An 18,816-nucleotide genomic window follows, 5' to 3' on the forward strand; every position below is an offset into this window, starting at 1 on the left:
AAGATATATTTAATGAAGCTACAGAAAATTCCAGATCATAATAATTAACTGTTTTATGTAATATCGCATGTCTGGGTATAGACCCCAGAAGTATTGAAAGGTTAATAAACAGTGTTGTGATGATTTGATGTAACATATTGACGATTTAATTTAAACACATGCATATATAATTATAATCTTTACAAATGTACAACAAAAGAAATAATATAATTATATATGCATGTGTTTAATTTGTTAATGTATAATGCTAATTGCCTATTTAAGAAAAATCATTAATTTATATGGACATACATGTGTTTGTAATTATATTATTTTTTTTCTTCACCTAATCATTTTTATTGTAAATTTTAGTTGACATTTTAAATAAACGACGACATTATTTTATTGTGTTTATTTTATTAAACATGTATGTTGTTGTGTATTTTATTTATTTCAGAGTCCTGCAGGCCCTGCCCTAAGGTACACGGGCCAAGCCGTATTTTGATTTTTTTAAATATTCCAAGGCCGGGCTTGAAATTTTTTGAAAAAAATATCAGGGCCATATAATATTTTCAAACAAAATAGTTTGAAATCGCTTTATCAGCTATAAAAAATAAATATAATATATTTAAAAAAATCCGGGCCGAACCTGAAAATATAAAAGCCGGGCCGAAAAAAATTATTGAAAAAAAAATCCGGGCCGTGCAAATGGTAGTTTCTGATTTATTTGTAATATAATTTTTTGATAAATTTTTAAATAGATATATGCTTATATTATTTTGACGTATAAAATTAAAAAGATTTAAAAGAGAAAATAAATATATACTGAATTAAAAATATACAGATATAAAAAGAAAAGTAAAATTGAGGGTCTAATGTTAAGCAACAAATATAAAAAGAAAATAAAAAAAAATCACCTAATTAATATAAGAATATAAAAACGATAAAGTGAAAAATAAAATAAGGGATATATTTTATATTATAAAATAGTGCTTGAACGCGTTCGTGAACGAAGTTCGTTTTTCTGAAAAAAATGATGAACGGCGTTCCTTTTATTTTTGACGAACTTTGAACGTGAAGGCGTTCCTTAGAAGAACGCGTTCAAATTTAACGTTCGTTCAATTTAAAAACACTTCTTGTTTTTATTATTTGAAAAATTTAATATTAATTTGATTTTTTTAAGAAAAAAGTGAGGGGCATTTTATAAATATATTAAAATTTGGAAAACCAAAGAGATTTCCGTGTACACCAGACTCAGAATTTACAATTCTACTATAATCCCTATATTGTTATTTGGTGGGGACTTATGGGAAATCAATAAGACAGAGAATAGAAGACTGCAATCATTCATAAATAATTGCCTCCGAACTATAAATGACATTTTTTACCCAAAAGTGATATCAAATAATAATTTATGGAGAACATCAAAACATACCCCAATTCATATTACCTTAAAGAAACGTCGTGTCCAATTCCTAGCTAACATCATAAGGAACTCGGGCAATAATCTAATTCACGATGCCATTACATGGCCTACACTTCTAATAAGAAAGAATACACAAAATATAAATCTTTATGGTATTATAAAACTATAAAAGATGTGATGGAGCTAAACTTAAATATGAAACAATTTATCAAATTAAATAATTGTAAAAATTACAACAAAAAACTTTTCCGGATTAAGGATAGATATTTTAAATGAAAAATTTCTGAGCTTGATTAAAATTCATATCATTAATCTAACTTAATATTTTCTAAACCTTAATATGTGCCGCTATTAGATCAGGACAAATCGTAATTCAATTGGTATGTACTTTAAATTTTAATTTTTGATAGTAATGATTCGGTTCCATGTCAATTCAGCGAAACTTTTATCGCGAAACACTTTTTCGCGAAACTTTTATCGCGATTGTCGTTTATCGCGAATGGATTTTATAGCGAAACTTTTATCGCGAATCCATAATACCGAATACTATTCCGCGAATGCAATATCGCGAATTTTTTATAGCGAAACCTTTATACCGCGAATACAATATAGCGAAACAAATATCGCGAATTTTTTATAGCGAAACCTTTATCGCGAAACCTTTAATGCGAATACATTACCGCGAAACTTTTTTCGCGAATCAATAATCGCGAAAATTTTATAGCAAAACCTTTATCGCGAAACTTTAATCGCGAATCAATAATCGCGAAAATTTTATAGCGAAGTTATTATCGCGAAACCCAAATCGCGAAGACAATGTAGCGACAATTATTTCGCGAAGATATTATAGAGAATTTAATATCGCGATAATTGCTAATAATGACTAATTTATTTTGAATCATTTTTTTATAATTATATTATTTGAATAATATTTTTTTTATTCACATAGTTTGTAATTTTCTTTTAACCTTAAAAATTTTTTACAATGATTAATTAACTTGGATCTGGTTTATGAAATTTGTTATTTATATACACTTTTTTGGCTATCCTTTCCTTTCCTTCGAAGTTCTTATTAGGAACTCAGCTTTATCAATGTATTAATCATTGAGTTTATTAGTTAAATCTTGATATTTACTGGCGAAATTGATATCTGGGTAGCATTCCTATTTATTATCTGATGACTTAATATCTATAAATTTATCAATTAATTTTGGCCATGGTTAGCAAGTCAGTCAAATGACTAGATTTTGACGGGTAAATTGAACGGGAGAATATTTGACCTGGTCAAGTGGTCATACATTCTATAAGATCTGAATATAAAAATATGTTTGAAAAAGAAAAAACGATATAAATACATGTGAAATGTGATCACAATGCTTATTGAGTTCCTAATATTAAGGAGAGCATTTTAATCATAGTGAATCTAATGAAGTATGAAATATAATAAAAAAATTAGGCATACAAGGTGGTGATCAAAATATTTCAAGTTATATCATAAATTTCAGAAATAAAAGCGGCTTGTTTAATAGAAAATCATGGGATAGCAGTAAATTCCATAAGAAACAATCAGATTTCAAACTCAAGCAGTGGAATTAGCTTTGACCACCATGGCCATTAAGAGAAGTGACATTACTAACAATTTCTAGATCTACTTCTTCTTCAGAAAGAAATTGGTCGATTTGTGTCAATAATCTTACTAAAACAGAAATCGAATGAAGATTTAGACAAAAAGAAAATTGATTAAAAAATATTAAAGAAAATGATGATATTCAATATAAAATAATATTTAATAGATTTTAACTATATTTGACCGGTCAAATGCACAACCGTGGTTTTGGCAGTCACTATTCTTACAGTGTAGATGAATAAAGTCTACAACATTACTGTTTAGAATATCAATTTTGAATGGCAATTCAAAAATAAATTACATCTAAGTGAAATAAGGGATTTCTCCAATTTAAAATATTTATTAATCTTATTATTTTACGATCTTTATAGAAATCTTTTTATCTTTTCTGTTTATTTGAAGGGGGGGGGAAGGGGGCGTGATAAAATTTTTAGTATAATAACTCGGCATTAATTTAAATATAATATTTTGATATGGGTTCATATTGAATCTTAAATAATTTTAAAATATAATTAAAAAAATAGCTACACTAAAAATTAACAAATAATTAATGACATATTTGATAAATTATAACTATTTTAAAAAAAAAGTATTGCCGAAATTTAAAAAAAAAATTTTCTCGTCTGGCTGGTGCCATTCCTTTGGTTATAAATTATAAATATTTTCACCATTCTTTCCTCTTTATTTCGGAGTCTTATAAAATACGTTATCAAGCAAAAATAAGGAGATCTTAACCTTTAAAAATTATTTGTTCCGCCTGGATAAAGTAGTCTCAGATACTAATTATTATAGATTCATCAATCAGGATATTTTTAAATGTCCCGTAAGACTTACAAAAAAAAATGGTAAGATAAAAGATAATAAAGAAATACACAATCATCCAGAAAATCCAATCGAAATGGAAACCAAAAAAATAATCAATTCAATTAAGAATGAAGCTTTGAATAATACTATGGAAACTCCATACTTTATTGTGGCGAAACACGTATCTCAATTAAGTGATTCTATATCAATGGCACTACCATCACCGAATCTTATGAAACGTATAATTCACCGAACGCGGAGTTCAAACAGTTTTGCACCTCCAAATCGTATCAGCCTTATTGAGCTGGTAATCCCGCATGAATATTCAATTACAGATAAATATGAGGATTTCATTCTTCATGATAATGGTCCGGTAAGATTTTCTATAAATTTTTTGAACAAATATAACAAGCTGCCCGATAAGAAAAACTTTATTATAATTGCTTATTTATTTATCATGTGTGTCAGGTTCCCGACCGTGTTATCATATTTGGAACAAGAAATAATTTGGACTTCTTAGCTTCATGCGAACATTGGTTTTCTGATGGTACATTTAAATCGTCGCCACCTTTATTTATGCAAATTTATATAATTCATGGGATTAGAAATAATAATGTTTTACCTCTCATATATATTGACCAATAGAAAGGATTATGAAACTTATAAAAGAATATTTACTATTATAGGTGACAACTTAATATCAACTCAAAAAAAAAATAAGACGGATTTTGAAATGGCCAGTGTAAAAGCTTTCAATGAAGTATTTCCCAATTCGCAACACAATTGTTGCTATTTCCATTTTGGCCAATCCTTTTGGCGAAACATTTAAAAATATCCAGAAATATCGCATAAATATAAAACAGATGTAGAATTTAATATACAACTTAGAATGATGGATTGTTTGGCGTTTGTGCCACCCTTAAATGTAGTTGAAACATTTGAATTACTAATAAACTCCGAATTTTATTCTAATAATCAATTGTTACTTCAGCCTCTAATTGAAACTTTTGAAATGGTAAAACGTTTGGAAGAGGCAGACTACCTGCTTTGTTTAATATTGAACTCTGGAATTGTTACCAATCAAGGGGAAGCGAAAACCAACAACGCGGTTGAAGGGTGGCATAGATGCTTCAGTTCCCTCCTAACAAGTTACCATCCAAACATGTGGAAATTTATATCAAGTTATCTATATATCTATTATTTTAAAATGATTTAAAAAGTATAAAGATTTACTAATAAACTATATAATTTTTTCTAGGCTTAAAAAAACAACAAGGGTTGACAGAGTTAAAAATTGCTCAATATAATTCTGGTGAAACACCCTCTACCCCGAGAAAAAAATTGCGAGAATAGTAACAATTGTTTCTGACTTCGAAAATCGATCAAGATTAGATTATCTTAAAGGAATCGCTATTAATATAACATTGAATGTTTAATTTTTTAAATTCTTATCTACAATAATAAAAATTTTGTTTGTTTTTATATAATAGTCTCAAAATTTTTATATTTTCATTATTTTTTTGTGACAAAAATATGGGAAGGTCTACTTTGGTATAAAATTTAGCTGGTTACATAAGACTCATTCATCAAGATACAGATTTTATGAGGGTATTTACAAATTGTTTTATATGTGACACAGTCTTTCTCTACCACATCAATCCCACGATTAATATTTCAAAAATAACTACCTTTCGTCATGCATTATAAAATTATTTTAAAATTCATATTCCTAGCCCTTGAGTCATATAGTTGTTTCCCCTTACAAATATGATCATTTTTGATGAGCAACATTATTAGAAAAGTACTATTATAAAATAATACTCAAGTATTACACTAAAGGGCAAAGTTTAAAACGAGGATTACATTTTCCTTTTATTTATTAAAGCATATAAATTTATATCGGGGTGTTTTTGTCAGATTTTTTTCCCATGGTTATTTTTAACCAGTCTTTGTTCAAATCAGTGATTCTTTTAAAATTTTACACTTCAGTTATATATTTAACAAACAAACCTATTGGTTTAGACGATATGTTATGGCAATGCTCTACTTTTTCCTTCACATATTCAATAAAAAAAAATCATTTTTTAAAAAACTTTTTATAATGAAATTTTTTTTTTAAGGATATTTATTCTATATGTAAATTAGATATAAAAAAATATGACCTAAGGGATCTATTAAAATAAGATAATACTTGCTATACCATTTCCTATTTTAACTTAAGAAAAGGACAGCGGAGAATATAATCAGGGGCTTGTATACATATCTATAAATGATATCAACCCTCTCAAAACTTTTAACCTCCTGCCAAATATAAATAATTTTAAAAAAAATACCTTTCATCCCTTTCCAATTTTTCAAATAATGATAATTATTTCATAACTAACTATTCCCCCTCTAATTTCAATGATGCTCCTCTAATGAGTTCGCAGTTCAAGTTACGATATTGACCTTGCTATAAAAATTTGGAAAAAAATTGGTTGTATTAATTTTGTTATATAGCTTTAAAATTCCTTAAGGTTATTAATTATTTAAATATTGGAATTTGGTTAACTTTTTTTAATATACTATATTCTCATTTGATTTGATAACAATGTAAATGAGCTTGGGTGGCTTCATGTCATGTCATGAATAATAAAAATAAAACTAAAATTAAAATACAATTTTTTTTTGGTTATATTTTTTTTAAAATTATTTTCTAAATTTTTTTTATTAAACAATAGCTCAACCTATTCGCGGCTTGATGAAAATAATTAGCTATCCTAATTGTTTTAAATTTTACCATAACCAATCCATCTCATTTTGATATAACATTTTCCAAAGTTGCCGCAAGTTATGTCATCTGTCGGAAAAGTTTCCAAGTTTAATTTTCTTTTGTATAAAATATTGAGTTAGCCTTTTATCTTTATCCTCATATTTTGAAATAAGGAAAAAAGTTGATTTTATAAATAATGATAATTTCATTTAATTTTTTTATTATAATTGCTTTCTTTAGATTCTTTGTTCAATCTAAATTTGATAATTTTTGAAATTCTAATAACTTTTGGTTCATACTCAGGGTTGCCAAGTCAAAATTTTCAAATTGAGGGAGATGTGGGAGAAACATGAAAATTGCGGTAGAAATATAAAAATTGCTAAAAAAAGAATGTGCAGTTGCAATCAGAAGAATCTTAACAAAGATTCACAAAATTATGCTGCAGATGTGTCCATCTTTACAGTTAAAAATTGACAATAAATTTTATGGCGCCCTTCCTAAAACATAATTATATTTTATTTGAGATTTAAATAATAGAACTAAATGTTTACCGTCGTTATTGAGATTATAAAATTCCTGGCATGACATATTATACATTATTTAACCATTAGCTCGTTCTCTAATGTTGTTAAATCCGATTTCTCTCCTTTTTTTCAGGCAGTCCTCTTCAGGCTAAAAATGCGCTCGGATGAGGCATTAGAATGAGGTAAGGAGAAGTTTTGGCGAATCATAAAAAATAGAGAGAATTAAAATCTTTTCAAACAAGACATCAATGTCTTTCGGTATTTTTAATATATTTATTAAATTACAAAAACCTTAATTGATGGTTTCTGTTCCAAGGTCATAATATTTATACAATTGTAAATAGAGTTATTAAAATCAAATTTTGATTGTAAATATTCTAAAATTGTCTTAATAAAAATATCTGCTTTATTTAAATATGTATTAATTAGAGTATTATTTGAACATTTTAATATAATATTTTTAGCAATAGCGCCATAAAATTTATTTTCAATTTTTAACTATAGAGATGAACAGAGCTGTAGCATAATTTTGTGAATCATTTTTAATAAAGAATATTCTGATTGCAACTGAATATTAACTGCATGCAGTAGATTTCCTACATGTGAAAAGAATCCCAAATATACTTCTGCCATTTCATATTAGAAAATTTTTTTCAAATTTTAGGACAGCCTTTAAAATCTTTATTTAAGAAGTATTTTTTTAAGGGTTTGTAAAATTTTAAAATTCTATCGATGGCAGGTATTAATGACAACCACCTGATAGATAGGTATATATCGCAACAACTCACACCATTCGATGTCAGACCACTTCACCAACTCTTTTAGTTGAACTAAATTCGTTAAAATATTTCATCACAATTATTTCGACGACAGTACATTCATTGCCTTCTTGCAAGAACTATGTAGTATATATGGCATATACAGCCAATTGGTAATAATTCATTTGTGCTGCCTCAATTTGGTAACTTTAGTTTTTGCCAAAATTTACAGAGGCATTATCAGCGTAGAAAGCTGGCATGCAAATCATTGATAACCTTGAATCAGCTATATTTACCCTTATGTGGCTAGCTACATCGTTGGATTTTTCACTATTTGAGGAAATTTTTTTAACAGTTTTATTGAAATGTTCATATTCTTGTTGAAATTGCAAAGGATCGAGATGTTTTAATATTTCCCTTATTAGATACATTTGTTAGAATTGCATATGGATGCGCATCTTTCAAATCGTCTAGAATTGACCTCTAGGATTCAGGTACCAAAACATTGTGATAGCCTTGCTCATTTTTATTGCCACAAGTAAGGTTTGCACTTATATTGGAGTCGTTAAATATAATGAGAAAAAGATTCTACCCACATTGTAATGATATATAAAGAGCTCTGTGAATGTTGAACTACATAATAGATGTATACGATTTCCGCAAATATAGTTTCATTTTGAGAATATTTTTGTATTGCAATCGATGTTGATATACTCCCCTGTACTGACTAATATTAATGAAATAAAGTTGATCTATTATTGGATAAAAATAAAACAGGATAGAAAAAAATTTACAAACTAGATATGTTTTTCGAATAAATATTTAAAATTTAATTTAAAAATATAAAAATAATCAATTAATGTCTCAAAATTATTATTTACATATTAAAAACGTTTAAAATACTTTTTTTAAAAAATTGCAGGAGAAATTAAATTGCGGTAGATTTTTGCGGGAGATTTCCAATTGCGGTAGTTTTGCGGGAGAGAGATATCTGCGTGTAAACTAAAAAATTGCTGGAGTCCCGCTGATGGGGAGAGACGGTTGCTAATGTCTATTTCTCTTATTAAAACAAGTTTTTGTTTATTGACTAGAAAAACTGATTGATGGAATAGTAAGTACTAATCTGGCATTTCTATGGTATGAGCTCACCCAAAAATATTTGTTTTTTTCGCATGTTGCCAATCGTGGCAATTTTATCTTATTTTGTCGAAAAACTATCTACCAAATGAATTGAAGAATCAATGTAATAAATTTCAATTATTGATTTAAGTTCCAGATTAAATGCTTCCAGAAATTTGGTTGGTTTTACGCTTTAATGGGAGATATAGATTTTATTTCTCTTATAGTACGATTACCTTTTTGTGTGTGAAAAAAATGACTGAAGAATTAATAAATATTAGCGCAAACCAGCTATTTTCCATTCTATCAATAATGCCAAATTAGGCAATTTTTCTTATTTTGCTAATAAACTTTTTATTTATACTGTCTATTAAACGAATTAAATTATAATTAATACGGAACATCGATAAAATTTTCTGAATAAATTATTTCCGTCGCTTAAATCATAGATTTGCCAAAAATTTTTTACTAATAGTTTTTTCCTTTTATGAGCTACTATACTCGTTTAAATACTCAATTGGTACAAATAAAGTAAGAAATAATGATATAATTTACAATTAGTTCGTAGAACTATTCAGCCGCCAAATTTAACGGCGCTGATATTAAAATATATAAATCTTGTCTATTCCTCTATGATACACAAGTTGAAGCATATAAAGAAGTTACTCAGAATTATCAAACTATTATGGTAATTAAAGATATAAATAGCTTAAACCTTTGATTTTGAATGATACGATCAAGTTAGAATATTTAGAAAGAATTAAATAAAAATGGCCTAAAAAATATCTAAAAACTTATTTTTAATTCTACATTCAAATGCTGGCTCAGAAATGAGTTTAATGAATATGATTAGGCGAAAAAATTTTTCTTCGGTCTCATTTGATTTATTAGAGGCCGAATTAATGGTAAAGCAGAATTTTGACATGAATTGCGAAGAGTTAAAATTTATTTCATATATAATAAACTTTTAAATAAAATAAATTCCTTCCGATAAATATGTAGATTTGGATCTAATTTTTATATATTTTGACTTTATATTCAAATTCAAATTTAAATTTGTAAATTATAATTTGAAAAAAATAATTCACCAATATTTATATATAAAAGGATTGCAGTTGTTGCGCTTTCCCGCTTTTTATCCTTTAGTCATTAAAAATCCCACCTCACTCTTAGAATATGGGAGGTATGGCCGGGCCTAAAAATTTTTGCAATTTACAAAATGAGAAAATTGAATAAGACACTTAATATAATTAAAATATAGCCACTTTTTATAATTATTTTTTATTATCCTTTATTTATATACTCCTCTCAAAATTTAGAAAATGTTTTTAACAACCCCCCCCCCCCCCACCATTGTCGTGGTAAAATATGTAAAAGTAAATAAATAAACACTTAACCCATTTTGCTCTGATTTCCCAATATTGGAATGTCTTTATTTTCTTGATTTGGAATATTTTCTATTTATTTTCAAAAATCCTGTTCCATTTTATTAGAGAAAAATGAGTAAAAGTGCTTACAAATTGAGTAGAAGCGTTTAGCGATGTTTTCACAAAAACGCTATGATTTAAATTGAACTGGTATTATTTTAAAAAATGATGAAAACTATTTTACGTTTTTTAACGGTCATGCGCTCGCTATAATAATTTCGCACAAATATATTCGCGGTAGAAAATTCGCTATAAATGGTTCGCGATTAAAGTTTCGCTATAACGAGTTCGCGATCAAAGTTTTGCTAAAATGTATTCGCTATAAAGTATTCGCGGTTTAGGTTTCGCGGAAATAAATTCGCGATAATGAGTTCGCGATCAAAGTTTCGCCAAAATGTATTCGCTATAAAGTATTCGCGGTTAAAGTTTCGCGAAAATAAATTCGCTATAAAGAGTTCGCGATATTGTCTTCGCTATAAATGTTTCGCGGAAAAAAATTCGCGGAATTGGTTTCGCTATATTACCTTCGCTATAAAATTCCTTCGCGATAAACGACATTCGCGATAAAAGTTTCGCGAATAAGTGTTTAGCGATAAAAGTTTCGCTGAATTGACCTGATACGTAATGATTCACGGTTTTAACTAAAAACCTTAAATTTAAAATCAGCCACAACCCACCCTTAAAGTAATTAACTTATAGTGCAGTTCTTGAGCATAGGCTCTTTTTCTTAAAGCTTATGGAAGTCTGTAACATTGTCGAAATGTTGCGCGTACAACGTGCGGCTTGCCCACTAACGTGTATAGGGCTCCTCATATTTTTTTAACTTTGCACCCTAATTAACTTCTGTTCCAATAGATGGAAATAAGGAAAACCTAGCGTACTGTTGTTTATTCAAAGTCAGAGGGCATATGCGCTATATATCACGTAATTTCAATATCATTTTTTATATTTTTTTAATAGATTAGCATAAGCATGGATATTATTATTTATCATTATCATCTGATTCTGAAAATTCAAAATCAGATGAATTAACATTACCATGGCCCAAATATGATAATATTTTACAGTAACATCCTATATTGAAGGAACTAATCCAATACTTATCAAATGTAAAATGTGTCCAAAAAGTATTATATCAGTTTCAAAATCTTCAAGTTCCAATTTAAATCGACATTTAATTTTAATATTAATTATTTTATTTTATATAATACAACTAAGTAACCAGTTAATAATTTATTTTAGATTGTTCTAAGTAAAAAACATTAAATTTTATATATTATATACATAGATAGAAAATGGTTGATACCATTTAAATTTATTTTTAATGTCATTTTTTTTAAAATATAATCTAGTCACTATTTTTTATTATCAACCATGTCTATTTTATTAACATTATATTATTATAAAAATACTAGCCGATAGCCTTAAGAATGACGGGTAATCAGAATTTCTTCGTATGGATAAATAATAAATTTTACCTTCATTTGACGATGAATAAATCAGAATAGTCAAATGAGAGGAATAGATTATCCGTATTCATCCTTCCTAGATTGCTATAAATTTTTAGAGAAAAGGTCAAATATATTATGAAATGGAATAAAAAAAATATGATTTGTGAGTTATGATATTTATCAATTCTTTTAAGAAATTTTCCACATATAGACGCAATGGTTTTTGCTCTCTCACTTCGTATAAAATCTACATTCTTCTCAAAGAATCATTTAAATGCTTTTAAAATCTTCCTAAAAACTCTTTTAAAAAAACCTGCCATAATAAATTCGAATCAATCATGGGGGCAAACCTGATTATCTCACAAAAACTGTGGTGGTATCCACCCCATTGAAATGGGCTATTTAGAAGATTATTGGCAAAAATAATTGCCATGGGTCAAAACCCAGGGTCTTAACTTATTAAGTATACTTATCAATTAGGATTTGGTGTTAAGGGAGAAGGCCTAGCTTCACATGCCATTTCCAAAACCCTCCTCCTAACATGGCTATTATCAAAGTAGACTTTAAAAATGCTTACAATAGCAAATTTTGTGAACATTTTATAAATTGTTTTTTACCAAATTTTCTGTTGATTCAAAATTCCTAGACATACTGTAACATTAAAACTTCTTTATTCAGCCCACGTGTTATAGATTCTGACAAAAGGATCCAGCAGGGGGAAAACATCCTCGTTCTTTACCTTGGTATTATCACATCCATTATCTTAAATCTAAATTTGATTTAGATATAATTATTTGGCATCTTGATGATGGAACAATCTCTGATGCTCTTCCTAAAATAATTGGTTTTCAATTTCTTGAAACCAATTTTAAAAGACTCATTCTTAATAAGTCTAAATCCGAAATCTGTTTCCAGGATAACAATATACAAAACCCTCATCTGGCAAAATTAAATTTTTTATTGAGTACATAAATAATAAAAATTAAAAAAGTATACATTAGATTAACAAAAAAAATGCATTGCTGGGATTCGAACCCAAGGCCATCAGCTTTGTAAGCAACGCTCTTGCCGATTAGGCCACAGACGCTTTTAAATATATATTATAAATTGTGACACCTATGACTATGACACGTTATATATATTATTATAGATAGATATATGTTTATTATGTATAGATGGTGATGTTAGATATTATTTTAATGGATGCTTTGATGAATAAGTGTTTGATAAAGTATGATTAAAAATACTATTGGTTATTACGTTGTAAAAAATTTAAAAATATAAGAATACCTATTTAATAGTTTGAATTTTAAAATAACAACAAACTTTGAATCGTATGTGAATATGTCACACTTAATATTTTATCTTCTATTTAATTAATTTTGCCAGATTAAGTAAAAAAAAAATCTTTACTGGGATTCGAACCCCATGACCTTCACATTTGTAAGCGAAGCTCTTGCTGATTAAGCAACAGATGCTTTTAAAAAATCGTGAATTTTTAAAATATATAATAAATTGTGACACTTCGCCGGGGTGGCCTAATGGGTTAGATGTATGCTTGGAAATAGAAGGACGAAGAGGACGCAGGTTCAATCCTGGTAAGGAGCATAAAAAACTTTCAAGTTTTTCTTCGATGACTGATGTGTAAAGACATATGGTAAGATGAATTTCGGAGCTTAGAGATGACACCCCGGTCACCGACAGGCCTGGACAGCCGAGTGCAAAGGATACCTGTCCAATAAACAAAATGAAGGAAACAAATGAAAATATGAATATGAAAGCTAGGGCGTTCCCTCCAAGCGACGCGCAGGGTGTAGACATCCATCTTGTGAAAAAAGTAAAGGTCAAAGCAAAGAAGACAAGATTAGCAAGTTTGAATATTGGGACGCTTAAAGGTAAGAGAGAATTCGCATCAATGTTGAACAAGAGAAAAGTTGATATAACGTGCATACAAGAGACGAAATGGAAAGGTCAGAAGACTTTAATGATTGGAGATGGGTATAAATTGTATTATAATGGAATTATTAGCAATAGGAACGGTGTCGGCATCATCCTCAGTCAATAGGAAAAAAGGAAATCATCTAATAACATATGAAAGTGGTACAAGGAAAATCCAGATAGATTACATGCTTATCTCTCGTAGAAGATTAAAAGATGTAATAGACTGCAAAGTCATCCCAGGAGAAGATATTACCGCTCAACACAAGCTACTAGTCATGGATTTACACATCACAAATAAATCCTCTCAAAATAAGATAAAACTTGAACAATGCATCAAATGGGGTAGATTAAAATCAATGACAGTTGCCTTTGCAATTAATGCAAACATTGAAACAATAGATTCCTCACAAGTCAGTGAAAAAATGTGGACAGACCTTTCATCCAGATTAATAGACACTGCCAAATCGACACTAGGCTTGACAAGGGGAGGCAACAAATCATACAAAGAACTATGGTGGTGGAATGAAGAGATACAAACCACTATAAAGGAGAAAAGAGCCCTATATAAAATATGGTACAAATCCAAAAACCCAGATGACAAGACAAATTACAAAAAAATCCAAGAGAATAGCTACAAAGGCGGTGGCTAGGGCCAAAGATATGGCATACGATGACATGTATGAAGAACTACATACCAAAGAAGGGCAAAATAAAATATACAGATTAGTCAAACGGCGAGAAAAGAACTCTAGGGATATAAACGGAGCTCCGAAAGTAATCAAAAATAAAGATGGGAAATTAATAAAGGAAAAAGATATAATGAATAGATGGAAAGAATATTTTCAGGAGCTTCTCAACTTTAATCCCCACATAGTACATTTAGATGAACACTCCCCATGTCAAAACCTTGTACAACCAATAACCAATGACATTAATACTATAGACTGCCGATTAATGCATTTGAAGTGGCAAAAATTGAATTGAGTAGCGGCCATTTTGTGTTTGGATCTTTTATGTAAGAAACATATTATAATTTCATAAATTTCAGGTTTATTTTTATTATATATTATATTTAAAATCTTATTTTTTTACTAGATGAATAAAAAACATTTTATAAACATTTGCAGTTTATTACTTAATGAATATCTTTAATATTTTATATAGACTAATCAATATAAAATAAAATCTGTATAATAAGAATATAGTTTAAAATTTTGTCATTTCTAGAGAAGTTAGGATTTATTGTTTTCTTTAATACCTAATGAATATCTTTAAGATTTTTCAAATATATATCATATCAAGTTAGAATGAATATTTTTTATAAAAATTAATTTTATATTTGTATATTCAATAAAAAAAATCAAAGTGAGGAAAGATATATTATGATTTGAAATTTATTATAAAATTTAATATATTTTTTATATTTTAAGAAAATGATAATATATTGTAGTGCATATGGCTGTAACCAAAAATATTATTCAGGAAGCAAATTTTCCTTTCATAAGTGTGATATCTCAAATTAAATATTCAGAATTAAATCTATAGATGCAGCTTATATTAATAACCTATTTTTTATTGTAAAAATTATTATGTCAGATTTGCTATGAAAATATTTAACATGTGATTTGGAATTTTAGAAATTACTCCAAAGACAAAATTGAATATATATGATTTTAATAAATATTTTGAATTATATAAAAAAAAAATTTGATATAATTTATTTTGTATTTATTTTTTTAGCAAATAAAAAGAGGTTATATTATATAATTTATAAGTCTTTTTATATTTTATTTTATTTTTGCTTTGAATTATGTAATTCCTTAATAATTATAACTATCCATTTCTAAATATATTTATTTAAATTTAATTCACTAAAGTACAAAAATCAATAATGAATATGTATAAAAATAAAATAATCTTATAAATTTTTACAATAATAAATACAAATAATATATATATGTTATATTTATTTCTAATAAAAAATGTATTATTATAACTAAAAGTATATGGTATAAAGTGTAGTTTTTTCTTACAAATAATCACCATAATTTTTCCTTGACCTATAAATATTTAAGTTAAATAATATATTTATATAATACTTGATTTATTTTTTGCCTAAAATCTAATTTTAATTTTTGATTACATTAGGCAATAATCAAAACAGTATATCCATAAATGCTCTAAAAATGTTTTTTATTCATTTAGTAAAAAAATAAGATTATAAATATAATATATAATAAAAAAAAACCTGAAATTTACGAAATTATCATATGTTTCTTACGTATAAACTCCAAACACAAAATGGCTGCTACTCAATTTAATTTTTGCCACTTCAAATTTGATTTTGGCATTAAGATCGACAATCTATAGTATTAATGTCATTGCCAATAACAGAACAAAAAATAATCACATGCCTCAAGCATATGAAAAACAACAAAGCTAGGGGTCCATATGATATTTCAATAGAAAGCCTTAAAGCACTAGGATATGATGGAATATATTTACTCACAAATCTATACAATAAAATACTTGGAAATAAAAAGGTTCCCCAAAAATGGAGGTAGAGCTATCTAGTTCCTATCTTCAAAAATAAAGGGGAACAATTAATAATTGACAATAAATTTTATAGCGCCATTGCTAAAACTTAATTATATTTTATTTGAGATTTAAATAATAGAACTAAATATTTACCGTCGTTATTGAGATATTTATAAAATTCCTGGCATGACATATTATATATTTGTTTAACCATTAGCTCGGCCTCTAATGTTGTTAAAGCAATCCGATTTCTCTCCTTTATCCAGGCAGTCCTCATCAGGCTAAAAATGAGCTCGGATGAGGCATTAGAATGAGGTAAGGAGAAGACACACTCGCATATTTTTTCCAAGCATGGGGATTTATCGTTATTACGAAAAAATTCTACCCATTTCTCCTCTGCTTTTAAACCATCTAACTTTAAGTATTTTGGCGAATCATAAATAATGGAGAGAATTACAATCTTCTCAAACAAGACATCAATATTTTTCGGTATTTTTAATATATATATTAAATTATAAAAACCATCTGGTTTCTGTTCCAAGGTCATAATATTTATACATTTGTAAATAGAGTTATTAAAATAAAATTTTGATTGTAAATATTCTAAAATTGTCTTAATAAAAATATCTGCTTCATTTAAAAATGTATTAATTATAGTATTATTTGAACATTTTAATATAATATTTTTAGCAATAGCGCCATAAAATTTATTATCAATCTTTAACTGTAGAGATGAACAGAGCTGTAGCATGATTTTGTGATTTTTTTTAATAAAGAATATTCTGATTGCAACTGAATATTAACTGCATGAAGTAGATTTCCTACATGTGAAACGAATCCCAAATATGCTTCTGCCATTTCATACTCGAAATTTTTTTTTTAAATTTTAGGACAGCTTTTAAATCTATATTTAAGAAGTTTTTTTAAGTTTGTAAAATTTTAAAATTCTATCGATGGCAAGTATTAATGACAACCACCTGATAGGTATATATCGCAACAACTCACACCATTCCAAGTCAGACCACTTCACCAACTCTTTTAATTCATTAACTCTTTTAGTTGATGAACTAAATTCGTTAAAACATTTCATCACAATTATTTCGACATCCACAGATAGTACATTCATTACCTTCTTGCAAGAATTATGTAGAATATACAGCCAATTGGTATTAATTTATTATAATGATGCCTCAATTCGGTAACTTTGGTTTTTGCCAAAATTTACAGAGGCATTATCAGCGCAGAAAGCTGACATGCAAATCATTAACCTGAATCAGCTATATTTACCATTATGTGGCTAGCAACATTTTTGGATTTTTCACTACCAGAGGAAAATTTTTTAACAGTTTTATTGAAATATTCTTATTCCTGTTAAAATAGGAAGGGGGAAATGTTTTAATATTTCCCTTATTAGATGCATCTGTTAGAATTGCATATAAATGCCCATCTTTCAAATCGTCTAGAATTGACCTCTAGGATTCAGGTACCAAAACACTTGTGATAGCCTTGCTCATTTTTGTTCTGTCACAAGTAAGGTTTGCACTTATATTGGAGTCGTTAAAAATCATGAGAAAAAGATTCGACCCACATTATGATGATATAGCTCTGTGCATGTTGAACTACATGATAGATGTATACGATTTCCGCAAATGTAGTTGCATCTGTATTATTTATTATTTTTGAGAATATTTTTGTATTGCAATCGAATCGATGTAGATATACTCCCCTGCACTGACTTATATGAATGAAAGATTTATTATTGGATAAAAATAAAACAGGATAGAAAGAAATTTACAAACTAAAATATAAAAATAATCAATTAATGTTTCTCAAAATTATTATTTATATATTAAATACGTTAAAATACTATAAAAAAAATTGCGATAGATTTTTGCGGGTTTGCGGAAAAGAGATGTCTGCGTGTAAACCAAAAAATTGCGGGAATCACCCGCTGATGGGGGGGGGGGGGAGATATGGCAACCCTGAGTTATATGCGAAATAGATACATTCATTATGCATATGGGGTAAAATGAGACGGTTCATTGGAGGAAAATGATGAGGTTTTAAACGCGGGATTTAATACATATGGATCAAAGGTTAGTAGGCTAATATTGAATAATCAAATGATGCTAAAATAATGATATCCAATTATGAATGCCCAAGATGCTATTGGAGTTGAAATCTGGACAATAATTGCATACTTGATACTACCTGTTAAACTGATATTGAAGTCACGGTGTCTTAAAAACAAGGATCATATCTCTCTTGTGGATGTCCCAGTGCGATTTGTATTTGGGGGGGGGGGGGGGGTAGGGGAGCACGTCATGTTTTTAATTTTTTCTATTTACTTAAGAAAAATCATTAATTTACATGGACATACATCTGTTAGTAGTTATTTTTTTTTTTTTCTCTTTTTTATTTTATCGTAAAATTTTAGTTGCCATTTTAAATAAACGATGAAGACATTCTT

At 27.9% G+C, this 18,816-nt stretch overlaps 1 protein-coding gene across 8 annotated transcripts in view; it reads right to left on the reverse strand.

The window, feature by feature from the left end:
* The window catches only part of LOC135930665 (alpha- and gamma-adaptin-binding protein p34-like), a 91,553-nt gene that overhangs the window by 45,937 nt on the left and 26,800 nt on the right, over positions 1-18,816 (reverse strand). Inside the window, exon 8 of one of the 8 annotated variants that reach the window (XM_065467497.1) lies at positions 12,519-12,636. The exons of 6 other annotated variants lie outside the window; for them this stretch is intronic. In XM_065467497.1, coding sequence (XP_065323569.1) covers positions 12,631-12,636 — 6 coding nt within the window. In that variant the 3' untranslated portion in view covers positions 12,519-12,630. Of the gene's footprint in view, positions 1-12,518; positions 12,637-15,905; positions 15,989-18,816 lie in introns of those variants that run through there. One more of the 8 variants, XM_065467491.1, reaches the window with a different exon arrangement.

Source organism: Gordionus sp. m RMFG-2023, chromosome 1 (assembly GCF_954871325.1).
Source record: "Gordionus sp. m RMFG-2023 chromosome 1, tfGorSpeb1-WG-v2, whole genome shotgun sequence".
NCBI lineage: Eukaryota > Metazoa > Nematomorpha > Gordioida > Chordodea > Parachordodidae > Gordionus > Gordionus sp. m RMFG-2023.